Genomic DNA, 16,303 nt, shown 5'->3' with positions numbered 1-16,303 from the left:
AGTGGCAAACAGTGTCCCAAACTCAGGTAAACACAATTAAAATTTATTTAACTTTGGTCAAAAATAATCAAACAAGTGTACACTTCCACAATGTTAGCATCATTATTTAACAAGGAACATGGCCAGAGAGAGTACGTCCTTTGACCTGTCTGTTCCCTAATTTATAGAGCATCACAATCAATCAACTATACAACTTTGTACTTTTTAACTGTTAAGTTAACTTTTGTGATTTTTTTGATCGGTTTGTCGCTGCCTGCCACAATCTAGCAGCGCACAAACAGTGCATCTCGTCTCTGTTAAACCCATGCCCTGACAGGACACCGCTGAAGGGTTGCCTTTTTTTTTTTTGTTTTTTTTTTTGTTTTTTTTTAAACGCACAAATTTTCGTTGCTTATTGAGTATTTGTGCAGGAGCACCTCAAGATCAGTGCACGGGTCACGAAAAATCGAAATTCGGTTGACTGGAGAAAAGCCAGCTTTGTTTTAGAAGAGGCACTCAACTCTGCTTCCATGGATACAATGGGTTTTTCCCCCCAAAATGTTCTGTTTCTCACCAACGACCACCAGATGTGTTTTAGTGTCCAAATATGAAGCCACACGTACTGTAGCAGCAAATATATGCAACAATGGAGTGAAATTACCCATCATGGGTGGGAGAAGGGATTCGGGGGAAGAGGGGTGTGAGTGTGTTGATGCCATTTAATATTTACGGTTACTATGGAGAATCATTATGGGATTCTCCCTATAGTCATACAGAGAGATTTAAGGCTGCACGATCCCTTTTTTAAAAACAGAATTCCAAAGATGGATCTCAGAGTCAACGGCAATACTGACATTTAAAAATGGCCAAACGTCCTTAATTGCACAGTGTAACTGCAGCTTCAAGTAGTACTATACTGAGAATCGCTTTCTAACCAGCTTCTCGCAGGGAAGTGTCCACCCAAGGCCCAGTTTCTCCGCATCTTCCCAGCTGTCCCAGACAGAACACTCTCCCTTGGAGGGTCTCGCCCGCTGGGCATGCCCGCAGCACATCGGCAATCCCCAATCACAGAAGCATGCTTTACCCGGGAACTGGGCTCTGTTGGTACAGGCCGCCATTTTGGCACGCCGACTGCAAACGTGTGGAGGAGGATGCTGGGGATATGGCGCTCCCGTGGGTGGAGCTCTCCTTTAAGTAGCTGGTAAGATATCAGCAGGATGACTTCACATTTCATCACTGGCGCGCCAAATCCACATAAATCGCAGAATACATGCAGATACAGAACACACACTGGGAGGGGAAATGAGAACAAACCAACCCACAATACAACCAAAAATAAACCCATACATACCTGCTCTTAATGTAAAAAATGCTTTCGCTTTGTAGTTTTGTTACTTTTATTAAGTGGTTTGACACCAGACGGTGTGGTTATATATAGACAGTCAGTGAGTAGATGTTACCATGTATGAGAAATAATAATAATAATAATAACAATAATAATAAAACTAAAAAGTCCACTGACCAAAATGGAGACCTGCATTAAGTGCTTAAAAGATAAAACACCTGGACCCATGAATGAGGCCAGAGAGGAATGTTGACATGCATCGACAAATATGTTTCTGAAAGGCCTGGCTTTCCAGGCCACAGAGACCAGCCGCTGGCTCCGACATACCAGAGAGACCAGCCGCTGGCTCCGACATACCAGAGAGACCAGCCGCTGGCTCCGACATACCAGAGAGACCAGCCGCTGGCTCCGACATACCAGAGAGACCAGCCGCTGGCTGGGAGGGGGCAGGTACTCTCCACATTTCAGGTCCACAAATAGCAAAAACTAAGGCTCAGACTTAAAACGAGGGAGGGGACAAATGGGGGAGGGGGGTTGAGTGTTGATTTGGCCTCCGTGTTGCGTGCGGTTTACCCATTCTGCTCAGCAGTGCTTTGGGGGGACGGACCTAGATAAGGATGCATGTGTTGGCCTTTTCCTGGTTTCTGATAGAGTGTTCTGGAAGGGGGCGGGGGGGGGGGGGGGTGACTATGCCCAAGAGATGAGGCATTAGTAAAACAAATGCACAGTCTCTTACTTCCCTCGGTTATGAGTGACAAAACGAGCGAGTGCATCTGTTCTTCCGTCGGGTAGGACAACAGGGCTGCAGCTGCTCTTGCTGACTTAAGGACTAGGCTATGGAAAGTAGAAGGTTTTTCGCGCGTCCTCTGTCCTGCGCCAGGAGAATAAACGGTGGGGATGCTCATTTTCATTTTCTCTCCTTTTTCTCCCCATACTCGTTCTCCTTAGTTAATTTTATCCTGGAATATATACAGGTTGTTGGTAGCGGCCACCGCTATGACGTTCTCCTTAGGGTGCCAAGCAGTGTGAAGGATCTTCTTGTTGAAGTCCAGGCTGTCCACGCTGATCTCGTCCTTCTTCCTCTTGCCGCCAGTGCACACCTTGCGCGGCTTGAGCATGGCGCGGGGTTTGCTGTTCTCGCGGGACGCCTCCAGCGTGATGTCTCGACGCGTGTTCCTGTCGAACATCCTGAAGAAGTTGTTGTAGGAGCCCGTCATAATGGCACTGCGGGAGAGAACGGGACAGGAGAAGGGGCGTGAGGTGCAGCGGTGATGAAGAGCGGATGGGAGAGGTCACGTCAGCACCGGCCATGATCATTATTGAACCATAACACACACACACACACACACACACACACACATACACACACACACATACACACACACACATACACACACACACATACACACACACATACACACACACACACACACATACACACACACACACACACATACACACACACACACATACACACACACACACATACACACACACACATACACACACACACATACACACACACACATACACACACACACATACACACACACACAGAATATATATTAAAAAAAAGACAAGTCCATCAAAGCATGAATATCAGATACAAAGCTGACCGTTCTACTCAAAGTAACAAAATGAACCTCACTCCTCAGAAGTTCAGCGTGTGTGTGTAAATGTGTACATGGCGCAAAATGGCACGTACAGGGACACTCGTACCTGTCTGATCCGTTCCAGCAACACTCGAACTTGTCAAAAATGCAGTCGTTCTCATACAAGGAGCAGAGCTTGCTGCGCAGGTATTCATGAACCTGCGAAAAGGACACTGCATGAGAACACTGTCTACTGACGCCGTTATACTGCTGCAGACGATCAAACCAGGTTTCTGATGTTTAATTTCCTTACATAGCTGAACCTGGTAAGGCCTGGCTATACAGGAAGGCGTGTTGGAGCTCAAGCCAGAGGTCTCGACTAAAGCCCTCTGCTCTAGAGCGCTTCTTCAAAAAGCTTTCTAGACTTAGCCTGTCCATAAGAACCCTGCACGAGATTTCTAAGAGAGTCTCTCTAAGACGCATCCCAGATTGGAGGAGTACCTGGTAGGTCTCTACTGGCCGGTTCTCCATGTTGAGGTCCCACACCTTTACAGAGAGATAATCCCGAGTCATCATGTATCGGCCGCTGTGGCTGAACTTGACGTCTGATATGGAAGAGATGATTTCTGAGAAGAACGACCGGCTACTCGGATCTTCTGGTTCTTCAAAAACTTTTGTGGAGGAAAAGAGAATAGCTTTTAAATCTTAGAAAGACTACTTAAAGATTAAGTTGTACAGCTCTAACTAAGGGGCATGCAAACAGCATGGTGGCACTTAGGGGTGGGTGGTAAGAAGGTAATGCCGTATACACCGGTATTTGAAAATGGTGTTGGTGATCCAACACCATAGCCACAATATTTCGAATTGCCGACCTGCCCGGTTTCTGTTCCACGTCTATCTTTTATACTGACGACAACATGTTCGCTGCATGGGGTTGGATTAGAGGGTGAGTCTAGAGGGTGGAACAAGCTAATTCCAAAGAAGAATGCTACAGCCACAATTTGGCAGCATATTGGATTTGTTCCAAATGAAAAGGGAGAACTAGCAAACCTTGATGAACCTGTATGTAAGATTTGCTTAAAAACAGCCGCCAGTGAAGACAGAAATGCATCAAACATACATTCCCATCTAAAATTGAAGCCCCCTTTATCGCTTCACAAATGCCGCGGACCTCAAAAAGAAACGCGGTTACTGCTGGCAAAGCCACAACTGCACGGTCACAAAACACTAACAAGAACTTCTGCCAAAGCCACAAATACATAAGAGACAGTGTGAGATGTACATTAACCGTTACAAAATATCTCGCTAAAGAAATGTCGAAAAACCTTCATTTAAAGCGATCCCAGACTTTTACAACAGTTAGACAAGTTGCACAACACATGCTGCTGTCCAGTGCAGACAGCTATTCACTCGCAACAGATATGTGGTCATCAGTGAACATGACAGCATACAAGTCACCGACCATCCACTTCATCACGCCAGACCGGAAATTACAGCCTACAAGTCTCCAAACATTTTTCCCGGAAAGTCACACGGTTGCCGACATTGCTGGTGCCCTAGGCGATTCATCCCGAGGACGGCAACAGGCTGAGAATAAGCCCTCACCTCTAACTACAGACAATTGAGCCAACGTTGCAGCTGCTATGAAGCTTCCGCTTTGGTTAAACTGTTTCAGTCGGTCTCAATTTGGCAGTGTCGAGTGGACTGCAAGTGCAAAGTGGAAAAACAGATGGCGCTCCTGGAGTTTGCCGTGCCATCACTGCGGCCCTTTCCCACCGCTGGCATCAGAAGAGAACTGTGAAAGAAAAGCAGACTTGGGACTTCCTCAACAGTCTGCTCAGTCACTATGATGACAGTCTTGTAAAAAATAAAGTCTCGAAGAAAGGGTTTTTTTTGTTGTATTTTTACGTATATATTTTATATCGTCGTAATAATACTGGTTAATGATAAACGTTTCTAATAACATATATAAAGTGCAGTCTATAGACCTATACACAAAAAGCATTGCGTTCCATTATGCCGTTTTTTTAATGTGCGTTCTGAACATTGGTGTAAATAACTGAATAAATCAATTAAATAAACAGACAATATTTTATTCAGACCACATAAAATATTGATTGATGTGTTTTTGACAGGACTGCGATACGCATTGGGGCACCAAGTAGGCAGGGAAAGCTATCCAACACGCTCTGACTGACCATAGACGGAGCGACGTATCCCTGACGTGACAAGATGGACGTTTTACAGGCCAGTTTACTAATAGTTCGCCTGGAGAAAACGGTCTCCAGGCCCTCTACACTTCCCATTCTAAAGATGTGCAGCAACATGGATGTGTTTATAGCTTTATGGTTTAAATCTTTGTTTATTTTTGAGATTTGCCATATTGTAGTGTAAGGAGATATAAATAACATTTTAAATGTTCTGATTAATTTTTCAAATAAAACACATGCTTTTTTTTAATGAAAAGTGAATTGGTGTGTTAATCCCTGCTCCCCAAACTCCTGGTAATACATTCTACCACAGCATTTAAAGATGGGATCACAGGACCAAAAAAAAAAAAAAAGGTGAAGCCAACCAAAAGATCAGGTTTGCATGTCCCCTCAGAAAAGCAATTTCAATTTAACTTAACTTAAAGAAAGGGATGTATAAATATGTGAAGAAATAATATTCAGAATTCCTGTAGGTGGGCCATTACACTATGGGTTTAACTAATTTAGGAAAGATTATGTCGGGGGTTGTTCTCCAAATATTTGACTTATGCTGATTTAAATGTTTCCCCACTTCTGCAACAGAAATGCTTTGGGCACTGGAAAACGAAACCACCACCACCACCAAACTGAATGTATGGTTCCCAGATCCTGGTAATGTGATTCAAAAGAGGTCAGACAGAAATCACAAGAGGGTAACGTTGTTTCTTTTTTGCACCCACCCCCAAAGTTGTCTTAAAGGAATTGGGATGGAAAGTTTGATGCCAAAAACAACACTCATCCATTAAATAAACAAACAAAGCATTTTGTCCCACTAAATATGGCAAAAATATTACTTACACATTACAACCTCATTACAAATGCTGCGCTAAAGGGCAGAACAGCCATGCAGTGTTCCTAAATGTACTGCATTCAATTAAGTGTAGATGCACACTGTTGCCCTTAGGAAAACAACAACAACAACAACAACAACAACTCTATGAAAATGAATGACTGAAAACCTTCATAAACAAACATGTGAAAAACTGTAAAAGAATCAGCAGAAACAGACAGGTTGGCCCTGGAGAGAATGAAGGCTGGAGACGGGAGTTGCTCACATTTGCTATGTCTATCACAGAGCGCCGCGGCTCGCATGTCGCAGAGTCGGATGGTGCCTTTACTGCTGCTGTACACGAACACGTTGCACTGGTGGGGATGGCACTCAGCAGCCGTGATCACCTCTGTCAGCTCCTCCATGTTGGCAGGCTTTATATCTACAATATCTGGGGGAGGGGGGTTGCAGTAAAGGAAAGCAACAGAATGCAAGTAGACCAGACTGCCAGGGTTGGGGCTGGCTGGTGTGCACGTGTGTGTGTGTGGGGGGGGGAGAGGATGTGAGTGTTTACCAATCATCTCAAAATTGACCGAATTGACAAACAGTGAAAAAACAGTGCTAAAACAATGATTGCATCTCAAGTTTAATTTTCCCTCCAAAACTGAAACCCATGTCCAAACACATGATTAAAGAAAGGATACTAAAACTTCTATCTGTGATTTCTAAGTGCCATAGGTTTATTCTTAGGTCATCTGCAGAAAGGTATGTTTCATGATCGCTATTTACTGAAATGGAGTTGATGTGGTATGTGTGCGCATTTGCGAATATTCTCCGTGGACTGGCCTCCACCATCAGGTCCATGGGCATCAGCACAGGCACCTGGAGAGGGAAGAACCAAATCAACAAATTCTTAAGCAAGTAACCTGGTAAGAGCTAACTATGCACTCATAAGTATTTTTAAATTGTGTCTCAACATAGCTGATCTACTGGTTAAGGGTCTGACAAAAGTATTGTAAAAGATTTGTCAAAGCTGAATGAATGCGCACTCTAACCGAACTTTGACCCCTCATACAGGAACTACCTGCATGAGCCTTGAACATACAGAATGAAATGACAGGCCTTGAACCGATTCATCGTTTAAATGTCACCGGGCCACGCAGCTTATTGTCTTTGAACAAGAAGTCCTTTTATGTCTCCAAAGAGAGGCAGGAGACAGGAAAAAGAGTGATGGTGTGTTGCGGGGGTTAACTTGCCCTTAGCGTTGTGATTCTAAACGGGTCTCGCAGGCGGCCGTCTTCGTCTTTAAGATTGTAGCCCTCTGCTCGTTTGTCTCGCTCGCTGATCTTCCACAGCTTGATGGTTTTATCTTTTCCAGAACAAAACAGGGAAGTCATTAGCAGGTTAAGGACACACCTTTAGCCATCCTTACAGCACAAGTCTCTAGCAACAAAGGCACAGAGATACACCACAGAAAACCAAGAACTGATTTAAGATTAGATTTTTACATCAGACACACAATTGTTATACCACCTTCACTATAAGAAACAAAACAAAGCAAAAATAAAAATAAAAATAAAAAAAAATAAACAAACTTACCGTTTGTGGAGAGCAGAAAGTGCGCAGCATTCTGTTGGGGGAGCCATCTGATTTTATTGATTTTCTCCTCAATTTCTAAACTTTTCAAATAATCAAATTCAGGTTCATGACTCTGGAAAGTGCTGTACACATTGTACTCTCCTCGTGAGAGCGGGCGGTTTTTACTCTGAAGGGGTGAGAAGAGGGAGAGTTCTTTTACACGTGGTGGTTCTGAAAACAGTGACAGAAGTCAAACTCAAGCCATGTCTAGCTGATGAGAAGGGATGCTAGTCAGCGTCTCCAACTCCCAGTGTGAAAGTCACATTTTTGCAACCTTTTTGGAAAAGAATGGAGGCGAGCATGCAGACGGAGTGCCACGGAGCATGCACGGGTGCTCCTTCTGGAGGAATCCCACGTCCATGCTGGAAGTGCCTTTCACCCAGTGCAACCTACCTCTTGTTCCCTTTGAAATATGACGACTCGCCCTCCTTTGTCTCCTGTAGCCAGCAGTTCCCCAGAGTAGTTAAATTCAACCGTTGAGATAATGTCCGCTGGAATACAAAAGATGCACAAAACACCACAGGGAAGGATCTCGGTTAGCAAGTTAGCAACTGCATGAGCCAGAGCCACTCATATGAACAGCGATTCAGCAGAAAAGTGGGCGGTCTCCGAGACGCGCTTCGGCTCGATACACTAGACTGACTTTCCCTTCCGGCCTGTGTAAACTGTTCTGCCGACCAGGTGAATCAGATGTAATTACGTTGTGTCACTTCCATAGTCTTCAACACACAAACCAGTGACATTACATGTTGAACGACACAGTAGGCAATTTACAACAGTCAACTTCCTACACCCGGCCCCTTGGGTTAAAAATACACTTCTGAGGCGAGCAGGACTGAGAGGTACAGCAAACATGACTCACTGTTCCTGAGGCAGGATACTCAGCACAACATGGTCACCGAAAGCCCCGAATTCAACAGAACATGCGCGCGTACACACACGCACAAAAACTTGCCTGCGAACTACCCTGTTTTAACTGAGCTTCTACAGTGTAGCAAGGGCTATTTATACCAAAATAAATATAAGGCATGCTGGCGAGACACGATTGTATGCGAACCAAAGTTAGCATTCCTCAATTATGCATTAATCAATTCTGGTAAAGCAGGAAGGGTGGGAGACTAGTGATATCAATGGTGCAGATAAACACTGTGGTGCAGAAATGCGCCGCACTACATTTCATACGCGTTTTATATATTGTTTGTTCAACGTTACAATGACGAACACATTTATAGCCTCTTGCACCAAGTCTATGCATTGACCAGTACCACAAAAAAGGGCAGAACAATACCAGTAAGGAAAGAAGGAAAGCCATGCATTGCTGCAACCTCTCACAATAAACAAGGACCCAGGCTGGCTTTCTGTGCACGCAAACACTTAAAATGATCCAAACACTACGAAGACTTTGGGAAATGGGGCCCTGATTAATAGTGCGTCTGCCACAGACAATCCTGGACGACATGGCCAGCGTGGCTCTGGTGTAAGTGAGGGGAACATGGCGATGGAATGAGGCAATTTACAGGCAGCGACAGTAACAAATCCAAGATCACCTGCTGCCAATTCTGCCAATCAGCACAGTTGAGGGCAGTTAGGTTCTCGGAGGCAACGGAACCCCAAAGGAGCAATCCCAGCCCCACCGCACCCCACCCTGGGACCACCAACCAAGATGGCTGCTGGAGTAGGGCTGGAGACAGCTCTCTTGCAATACATTAGGCTTGTTCCGGATGGAGGAGGCACGCGCTACACCAACAACTAAGCCAACATCATGGTTTCTGCATAGACAAAAAGTTAGCACAGTATTCCCATATAAACTAAATGCAGTACGATATTCAGCAACATACAAGATTCGTGAGGCAACATTGTGAAAACAGAGTTGTCAAATAGATAAACATGTTTATCTATTTGACAACTCATGAAAAAAAAATCAAAGTGCTCACGGAATGTGTATTCATGCACAAAGGCAACATAGCTTGTGGACTGCAACTGAACAACTTGTGTTATTCTTGAAGTGCTGGTATCACAAAGCAACTGTACAATTTTAACGTGTTGAGCACTCTGACCAATCCCAACCTGGGATTGGTCAATCACGGCATTCATATCAATTAACAAACCAAATGTTTTGAGTACAATATGATCACTTGGTAAACTCGGGAACCACACCTGCATTTATTTCACCTTCACTTCAGTTATGCTGTTGCCTGTTCCTCAATCCTACATGAAGTTGTGAATTTCCTGTCTGTCAGCTTACAGTTATTGTCTTTTTTCAGCTGATGAAACAGTCTCAACTAGTTTAGGTCATGCTATATAAACTGTCTTACATTTATGGCATTTAGCAGACACTTATCCAGAGCGACTTACAAAAGTGCTGTCACTTACTCATAGAATATCCTAGTACAGTAGGTTAGAGTCCAACATAACAATGAACTAGAATACTGTAGAAAACAGGGATCAATGCTGATACCTAGAAGAGTCTTAGACTCTTCTACAAGTGAACACTTACTTCAGAGTTCAGGAGAAACCAAGCAAGTTTGCCAAGGGATTTCTCCACTTAAATTTAATTCACCAACATGTCTACAGCTTGTTGGATCTAACTCCCCAACAAGTCTACTGTCCGTTAGATGCAATCTGTCAAAGTAGCAGATATATTAACAAGTTAGCCTTTAATGAGGTTATACCTTCAAAATACAGCATAAAACATAAGACAGTAGAAAATACAGCTCTACCTTAATTATGTGGAATACAGCAGCAAGCAGGCATAACTAATAGCACACACAATGTGTGTTTGAAGATACAATACTCGCACTACACTCCCTGTGAACACCACGCCGCTCATCAAAGATGAAACGTTAATCCCAGTGACATGTGTGCTGAGATATTCAATACAGAGATGGGGTAATGCACCATGCAATACAAAAAGATGTGACCATCACATTCTGTGTTCAATGTGAGGTCATGCGCATTGCAATCTTCCATCCCGCAATCGCTCCATTCTCTCCTCCTCCTCAGATCTTGACCAACTTCCCAAAATGCTGAGTCAGCAGAGCACGCAGCTAGCGAGGATGACAGACATGCACGTACCCATGCTGGAGCACGGGACACCGCCATGCTAGTGTTCGGACAGGCTGCAGTCCGTCGCGGTGCTTTGACGGAACAGTCTACAAAAAGCAGCCAATTCACGTTGCCACCTCTCCTGCCAGGGCAGACGGCAGCCGCGCGGTAGCCGTTTCTCGGAAAGCTCGGTAAATCAGATGAGTAAGCCATTACGGGAGCAGCACAGTCATTAAATCAACCGGGTCTTTCTCCCTCTGCTTTTTCCAACACATTTCTTGGAGGAAGCAAGGGAGTGGGGGGGGGTTTAAACCGCAGAACAGCACACTTAAAGATAAGGCACACTGCAGCACTGCAACATCAGCAGGAAAACACAGCAGCAGCAGAAAACAACAATAAACAGCAACGGCAATACTAACAGCAGAGGGGCTGCAGCGTCAAGGGCCAGCAGACATCTAGTGAAGTGGCACTGCAGGTGACCAGCCTGCAGAGTGCCACCTCTGCAACGACAAACGATTTGCAGCAAGGCGGACTAATTTCAGCCATGCAGGGCTCATCCTACGGCGACCGACACGCAGCATCACCCGTCCCGCATGGAGATATTGTTTTAGAAATAAAATACATAAATAAATAGATAGAGGAATAAAATCGCTTTCAAAAGCAAAAAACAGCAGGACATCATGCACCAGCCCCTATGGGACAAAGAGAAAAACGGCGAACGGGACCACGGCCGCCCAGAGGCGTGGCGGGAGGAGCGGAGACGTACCCATCGTGCAGCGCGGGGGTAGGCCATTCTAGCTGTGTGAAGGCTTTGGCAGTCAGCAGGGGGGGATTTAGGTGACTGGGAGAAGCCGACGAGGCAGAGGCGACGGTGCTACGCCGCCCGTCGCGAGCACGTGTGAGGCAAGTCTGTCGATCATGCCGGACGCGTGGGCTGGGAGAGGAATCCCGCGCCAGCGAGAGACGGGAGAAGCCTTGCAGCGATGCGCAGTGAGCAACAGCCGCATGACGCTAGCACCGCCGTGGCTACAAATATAGCTACTCGCTCTGGGATTTGAGGGGGGGGGGGGCATACAGCGTCTGTTCAAAAGCAGATTCCTACAGGACTGACAACACTCCAGTCAGAGCACCTGACTGCACCCTGTCTTCATACCGGCAACTAGTCAGCACAAGCCACAGGGCCATATCATTGTTCTCTCCAGCAAGAGGGTGGGACCACAGAAATTCGCCTCGGGGACGACAATTCATCCTGCATGAGCGCTACAGTTTAGCGTCAGCATGCTGAAGCAGCTTTTCTGAATCACTTCTATCTTTTATCATATTTCGGAACTAATTCACCTAGACAACAGGATAACAATCCAATCTCTCATTTAAATAGCACATGTAAACCTTTTTTTTGCTTCCCATCTGGGTAATAATTTGTTTCAGCACCATTCCCACTGCTTACAAACCAGGAGCATGAGGATAAATCAAAGCTCTACCGGTACAGACGCTTCCCGTCATGCTGCGGGGTTAGGTCCACCCATGGAAAGATCAACATGGGCGTCAAAACCTCCCAAAATGACACGAAAAAGGGGAGAACCTTGAGGAAACAGCTCGGCAGCAGGGCTGCTGCAGTTCCACAAAGCAAAGCACGGGAAAGACAAACTTGGCATGGGCTAGAATCCTTCACCAGCAATATCACTTGGTCTGATCTGGGGGCTACCATTTCACACACATCCAAGCTCAATTGGCCAAAATATGCTCATCATTTTCTTTAAGAACACCTAGTAGATTAGGCCAGAACCTGGATCGCAAGTCTGAGAACAGACTACAATACATGAATGAGACAAAAAAATGTTAACACGGGCACCAGACACCAACTGCTATGAAGGCAAATTAATGGTAATAAAAAAGTAATAATGGCTCTATGAACATGGGAATTATCCTTTCAGAACACTAAACATTCCCAATAACAAAATATACTGTAAAATTAATTGAGGAATGTTTATGCCAACTAGGCTACATTTTGCTGCCTATTTGAGTTTGAACCATTATTCTTATTTGTCAAAAATGAATTGTTGAACACTGCAATATGATCTGCAATTCTGTACAAGACAGAGGATTACATTAAAAATCAATCTAGAATCCAGTTTTAGCAAGATCACGCTTCTTCACTAGTGTAATAATGTATCTACAAACTTATCAGTTTTCCTGTATGTATTCAGAACCTCCTTTTGACAGCAAGGCCATCATGAACACGTATAAAATAAATAGTTTATTTTCAGTGTTTACGACCCTCTATAAAGCACTAATAAAAGCACGTATGCAGTCAGCCTACAGGCTGAAAACAGACTGCAGTTAACTACATCTACACACTGTCCCAAAAACTATTTGGCACCAACAATTTGACAGACACTGCAGAAAGTACATAGCACTCATATGCTCTCATTTCATTCAATTCACACCAAAGAGGCACAATGTCATTAATCCCAAACTAATGATAAACCAAGTGGTTTTGCAGATTACAAACATGCGTTTGTGAAATATATCTTTCTAAAAACAAATGCTGTAAATTCTGCAACATCAATTCAGCAATAACTTGAATGACATTTTGTCCAGAAAATATAGGTTTACATGGTACTGTTAGCTATATGCCTGAAAACCACTATTCAAACCGAAAAATTATTTTCAAAATACAGATGCACTGCCATTTCATTCCTGAGAACAAGCAACTTGACAGCCAAGCTGGAGCAGGAAGTCAGTGTCCAATTAGAAATCCACAATTAACATAGAATTTCAGTTCTTGGCATCCAAGACTCGCACCTTGCATGGAGCCGTACGTGTATAGCTGGGTCATGAGGCACGGTAAGCTTAGGCACCACATACTGTTCTCACACACAGAGCAAAAAGCATCATGAGATCACCTTGACACATGCAGCCACCTACCTCATCCATAGCCAGTAGGAAACACAGCTAATATAAAATGGCTTGCTCCCTCAAACAACTTCGCTCGAATTCTCTGCCCTTCTGCTTAGTAGAACTTTCTCTCAAAGCTACAGCCTTCACACATCCTGCCATTTTTAAAACAACCCCCACCCTGCCGTGCCGAATTTTAAATAAAACATGATCAAAGGATCAATAAATTGAAACAAATAGGTGCAAGTTGACTGCACTCTGGGCAAGGGCTCCATGACATGCGCATTTTGCCTTAATTTGAAAGCAAAACCGATATAAGTAATATTATTGGACGTTACTGTGCCTGGCCCTGCTTACACAAGACCTCACAGCTAGACACAATAAATGCTTCGTACTTTTCATAGCACGTTCAATAGCAGACCCACACACACCAACAATGACTCTCTGAAATGGCCTTACTAAACACAAAAAGGGGGAGAAGACTGGGTCAATTGTCAAAGCAACCTATGCACTTCTACACATTCTTAGTACACAAAGACTGGGGTTGTGAATGGGTGTCACTTAAATCATCAAGCTATAGAAAAATAGGCATTTGAGCAAAGAAGGAGGAGCTATATAAGCTTGAGAAAAGAACGTGTGGTCCTCGATGACGCTTATAAACAATGTGGTATCCATCAATACGTTTTACACTTGATATGAATTTATTACCAAATAACACCGGATAGAATGGTGCTAGGAACAGTGCACTAAACCTACAGGCCACATCTTTTATCCATCACAACACAACACCAATTTAACGGGATATGACATTTTCAGGAAGCTTAATAACTAGAGAACAATAACCATCTTGGTGCTTCGGAGCCCTGGCTTCGACATTACTGCTTGCATTCACCTCTCTAGCATGGCTAGACCTGTTAACCCTGGTGAAGAGCACTGGCCGAACACGTCGGACGGGTTTCTTCTGAACATGCAACGCTAGCCACGTTACAACAGAATGTGCAAAACTCGCAAACCACAAACACCCGAGAAGCTGCTAACAACGTTACGCCTCGTACTTCTACCCATCTAACCTACCTCGCTAGATAGAGACGGAACGAGGTTTTCTCGCTTCTTCTGCCGACCTGATACGCTAATGCTAATCACCCATGCGAGGAGCCCGCTGCAGCCCCGCTAGCCTGTGAGGCTAACGTGCTAAAATCACATCATGCATTACCCCCCCACGGCACGCAACGGACCTAAACCGGGACGCACCCCCACCCGAGACCACGAGAACCACATATTTATACACGCGGGGTACGCGCGCGCGCCGACTTTAAGCCGAAGGGTTAATGTGCAGAAACGGGAAGAGCACGCGCGATTACCGTGCAGAAATAAGAAGAGCACGCGCGCTCACCTTCCGCCACATCCTCGTCTATGGCTCCCTTCACTTGGGAGAAACACCACTGGAAATCGTTCCCTCCGCCGACCCCTGGGAATGAACAACATGTTAGTCCGTTACGCTTAAGCGCCAGCGAGCATCGGTAATCAAACCACCTCCTCTGCAGACGAACGTGCAACCGGAACATCCGAAAGGACACGATTTATGTTCCCCGTAGCTCGCGGGGTACGCGTGCGGCGCTGGTAGTAGGCCGCGCTGATGCGAGCAGGGCAGGATCGGGCCCCCGCCTGCAAAGTTTTGCAGCCTTACCTGCCATCGCTTCGTCCTGCACTGAATGCGGCGTCAACGCGGCCTGTTCCGAACCCAAGCTCGCTTATCGCCGTTGAACTGCAGTGTGAGCAAGTCGGTCGGAAACCGGATTTGACGGGAGAATCAGCGCGACCAGGACCGCCCGTGATTTTTATTCCTTTTCAAGATGGCGCACGCTGCCCGTCGACATGATGCTGTGACGTCACGCCCCAGAGGCAGCGCTGGAGCTCGTGTGCGCAGAATCGCGAATCTTCAAATGGTTATTTTACCCCCAGACGCTTCTGAGGTGTGCGGATTGAAGACGCCGAGGTCTGCGCCAACTTGGAGAGAACGTATTTAAGCGTGTGTTTTGAAGTGTTTGAAGTTCCACAAAAACGCCCACTGAATGGAGAGGATTCGCTTATTAAAAAGTGGTTTCTAAAATCACATTCCGCAGCTTGTGTGACACTTGAACACTCTCCAACTAGGGCTCTTTTGACAGTCCAATGCATTTATTAGGTTCTCACAGCAGATATTAAAACACATAAAACTTTATCGTTATCACTATAGATAGGCTAGCTAACTTGTAAAACCAGTGAGATGGTATAGATGTGAAATAGTAACTGTTTTTTTTTTTTTTTTGGTACACCCCCCCCCCCCCCCCTCTCTCTCTCTCTCTCTCTCTCTCTCTCTCTCTCTCTCTCTCTCTCTCTCTCTCTCTCTCTCTCTCTCTCTCTCTCTCTATATATATATATATATATATAAACCAGACAGTGGCCCTTCATTTCAGCAAAATGCTTCTGAATTAGTAGTAGGAGGAACCAGTCTATAAATGAAAAAGTAGATGTTTAAACCACAACATTCATTCCCTGAGGTTTCAAGAGTGTGTAGATAAGTTCTTTTTATTTGACTTTCCTAATTTCACTGCTGCCATAGCAACAACTGGCAATGCATATATGTCATTAATGCACTGTCCATTAGTATTAAAATGCCTTGCCACTGGTCCAAATGGTTCAAAAGTGTTCAATAAACCGATCAGAAAGCCTTCTCTTGGTGTCTTGTTTGTGGTAGATTATTGAAGGATGCTTAAAAAGGGATGCAATCTCTACATCATCTGAAGTA

General features: G+C 44.9%; 1 protein-coding gene across 3 annotated transcripts; it reads right to left on the bottom strand.

The window, feature by feature from the left end:
- Positions 1-22: 22 nt before the first annotated feature.
- On the bottom strand, positions 23-15,829 carry ppp2r2d (protein phosphatase 2, regulatory subunit B, delta). 3 transcript variants are annotated; one of them, XM_035533695.1, is made up of 10 exons: positions 15,203-15,829; positions 14,909-14,983; positions 7,966-8,063; positions 7,534-7,699; positions 7,191-7,303; positions 6,639-6,816; positions 6,221-6,385; positions 3,418-3,587; positions 3,044-3,135; positions 23-2,548 (listed from the first exon to the last, which is right to left on the bottom strand). In XM_035533695.1, the coding sequence occupies exons 1-10, from the start codon at positions 15,207-15,209 to the stop codon at positions 2,269-2,271; spliced, it is 1,344 nt and encodes a 447-aa protein (XP_035389588.1). In that variant the 5' UTR covers positions 15,210-15,829; the 3' UTR covers positions 23-2,268. The 3 variants fall into 3 exon arrangements, with proteins under 3 accessions (XP_035389588.1, XP_035389587.1, XP_035389589.1); XM_035533694.1 differs by lacking the exon at positions 15,203-15,829 and having other exon boundaries at positions 14,909-15,188; XM_035533696.1 differs by lacking the exons at positions 14,909-14,983; positions 15,203-15,829 and adding an exon at positions 11,384-11,560.
- Between the last annotated feature and the right edge of the window lie 474 nt (positions 15,830-16,303).

Source organism: Electrophorus electricus, chromosome 14 (genome assembly GCF_013358815.1).
Source record: "Electrophorus electricus isolate fEleEle1 chromosome 14, fEleEle1.pri, whole genome shotgun sequence".
NCBI classification, from domain to species: domain Eukaryota; kingdom Metazoa; phylum Chordata; class Actinopteri; order Gymnotiformes; family Gymnotidae; genus Electrophorus; species Electrophorus electricus.
The sequence above is the reverse complement of the archived record's forward strand: the minus strand, read 5'-3'. Positions and strand labels throughout refer to the sequence as shown.

What these genes read in the sequence shown, in the direction of transcription:
- ppp2r2d (XM_035533694.1), bottom strand. Translation starts at nt 15,080, where the DNA reads ATGTTCCGGTTGCACGTTCGTCTGCAGAGGAGGTGGTTTGATTACCGA. An exon ending in TATTTCAAAGGGAACAAGAG is followed by an intron (nt 7,700 to 7,965) that starts GTAGGTTGCACT and finishes TCACCCCTTCAG; the next exon opens with AGTAAAAACCGCCCGCTCTC. An exon ending in TTAGAATCACAACGCTAAGG is followed by an intron (nt 6,817 to 7,190) that starts GCAAGTTAACCC and finishes TTCCCTCTCCAG; the next exon opens with GTGCCTGTGCTGATGCCCAT.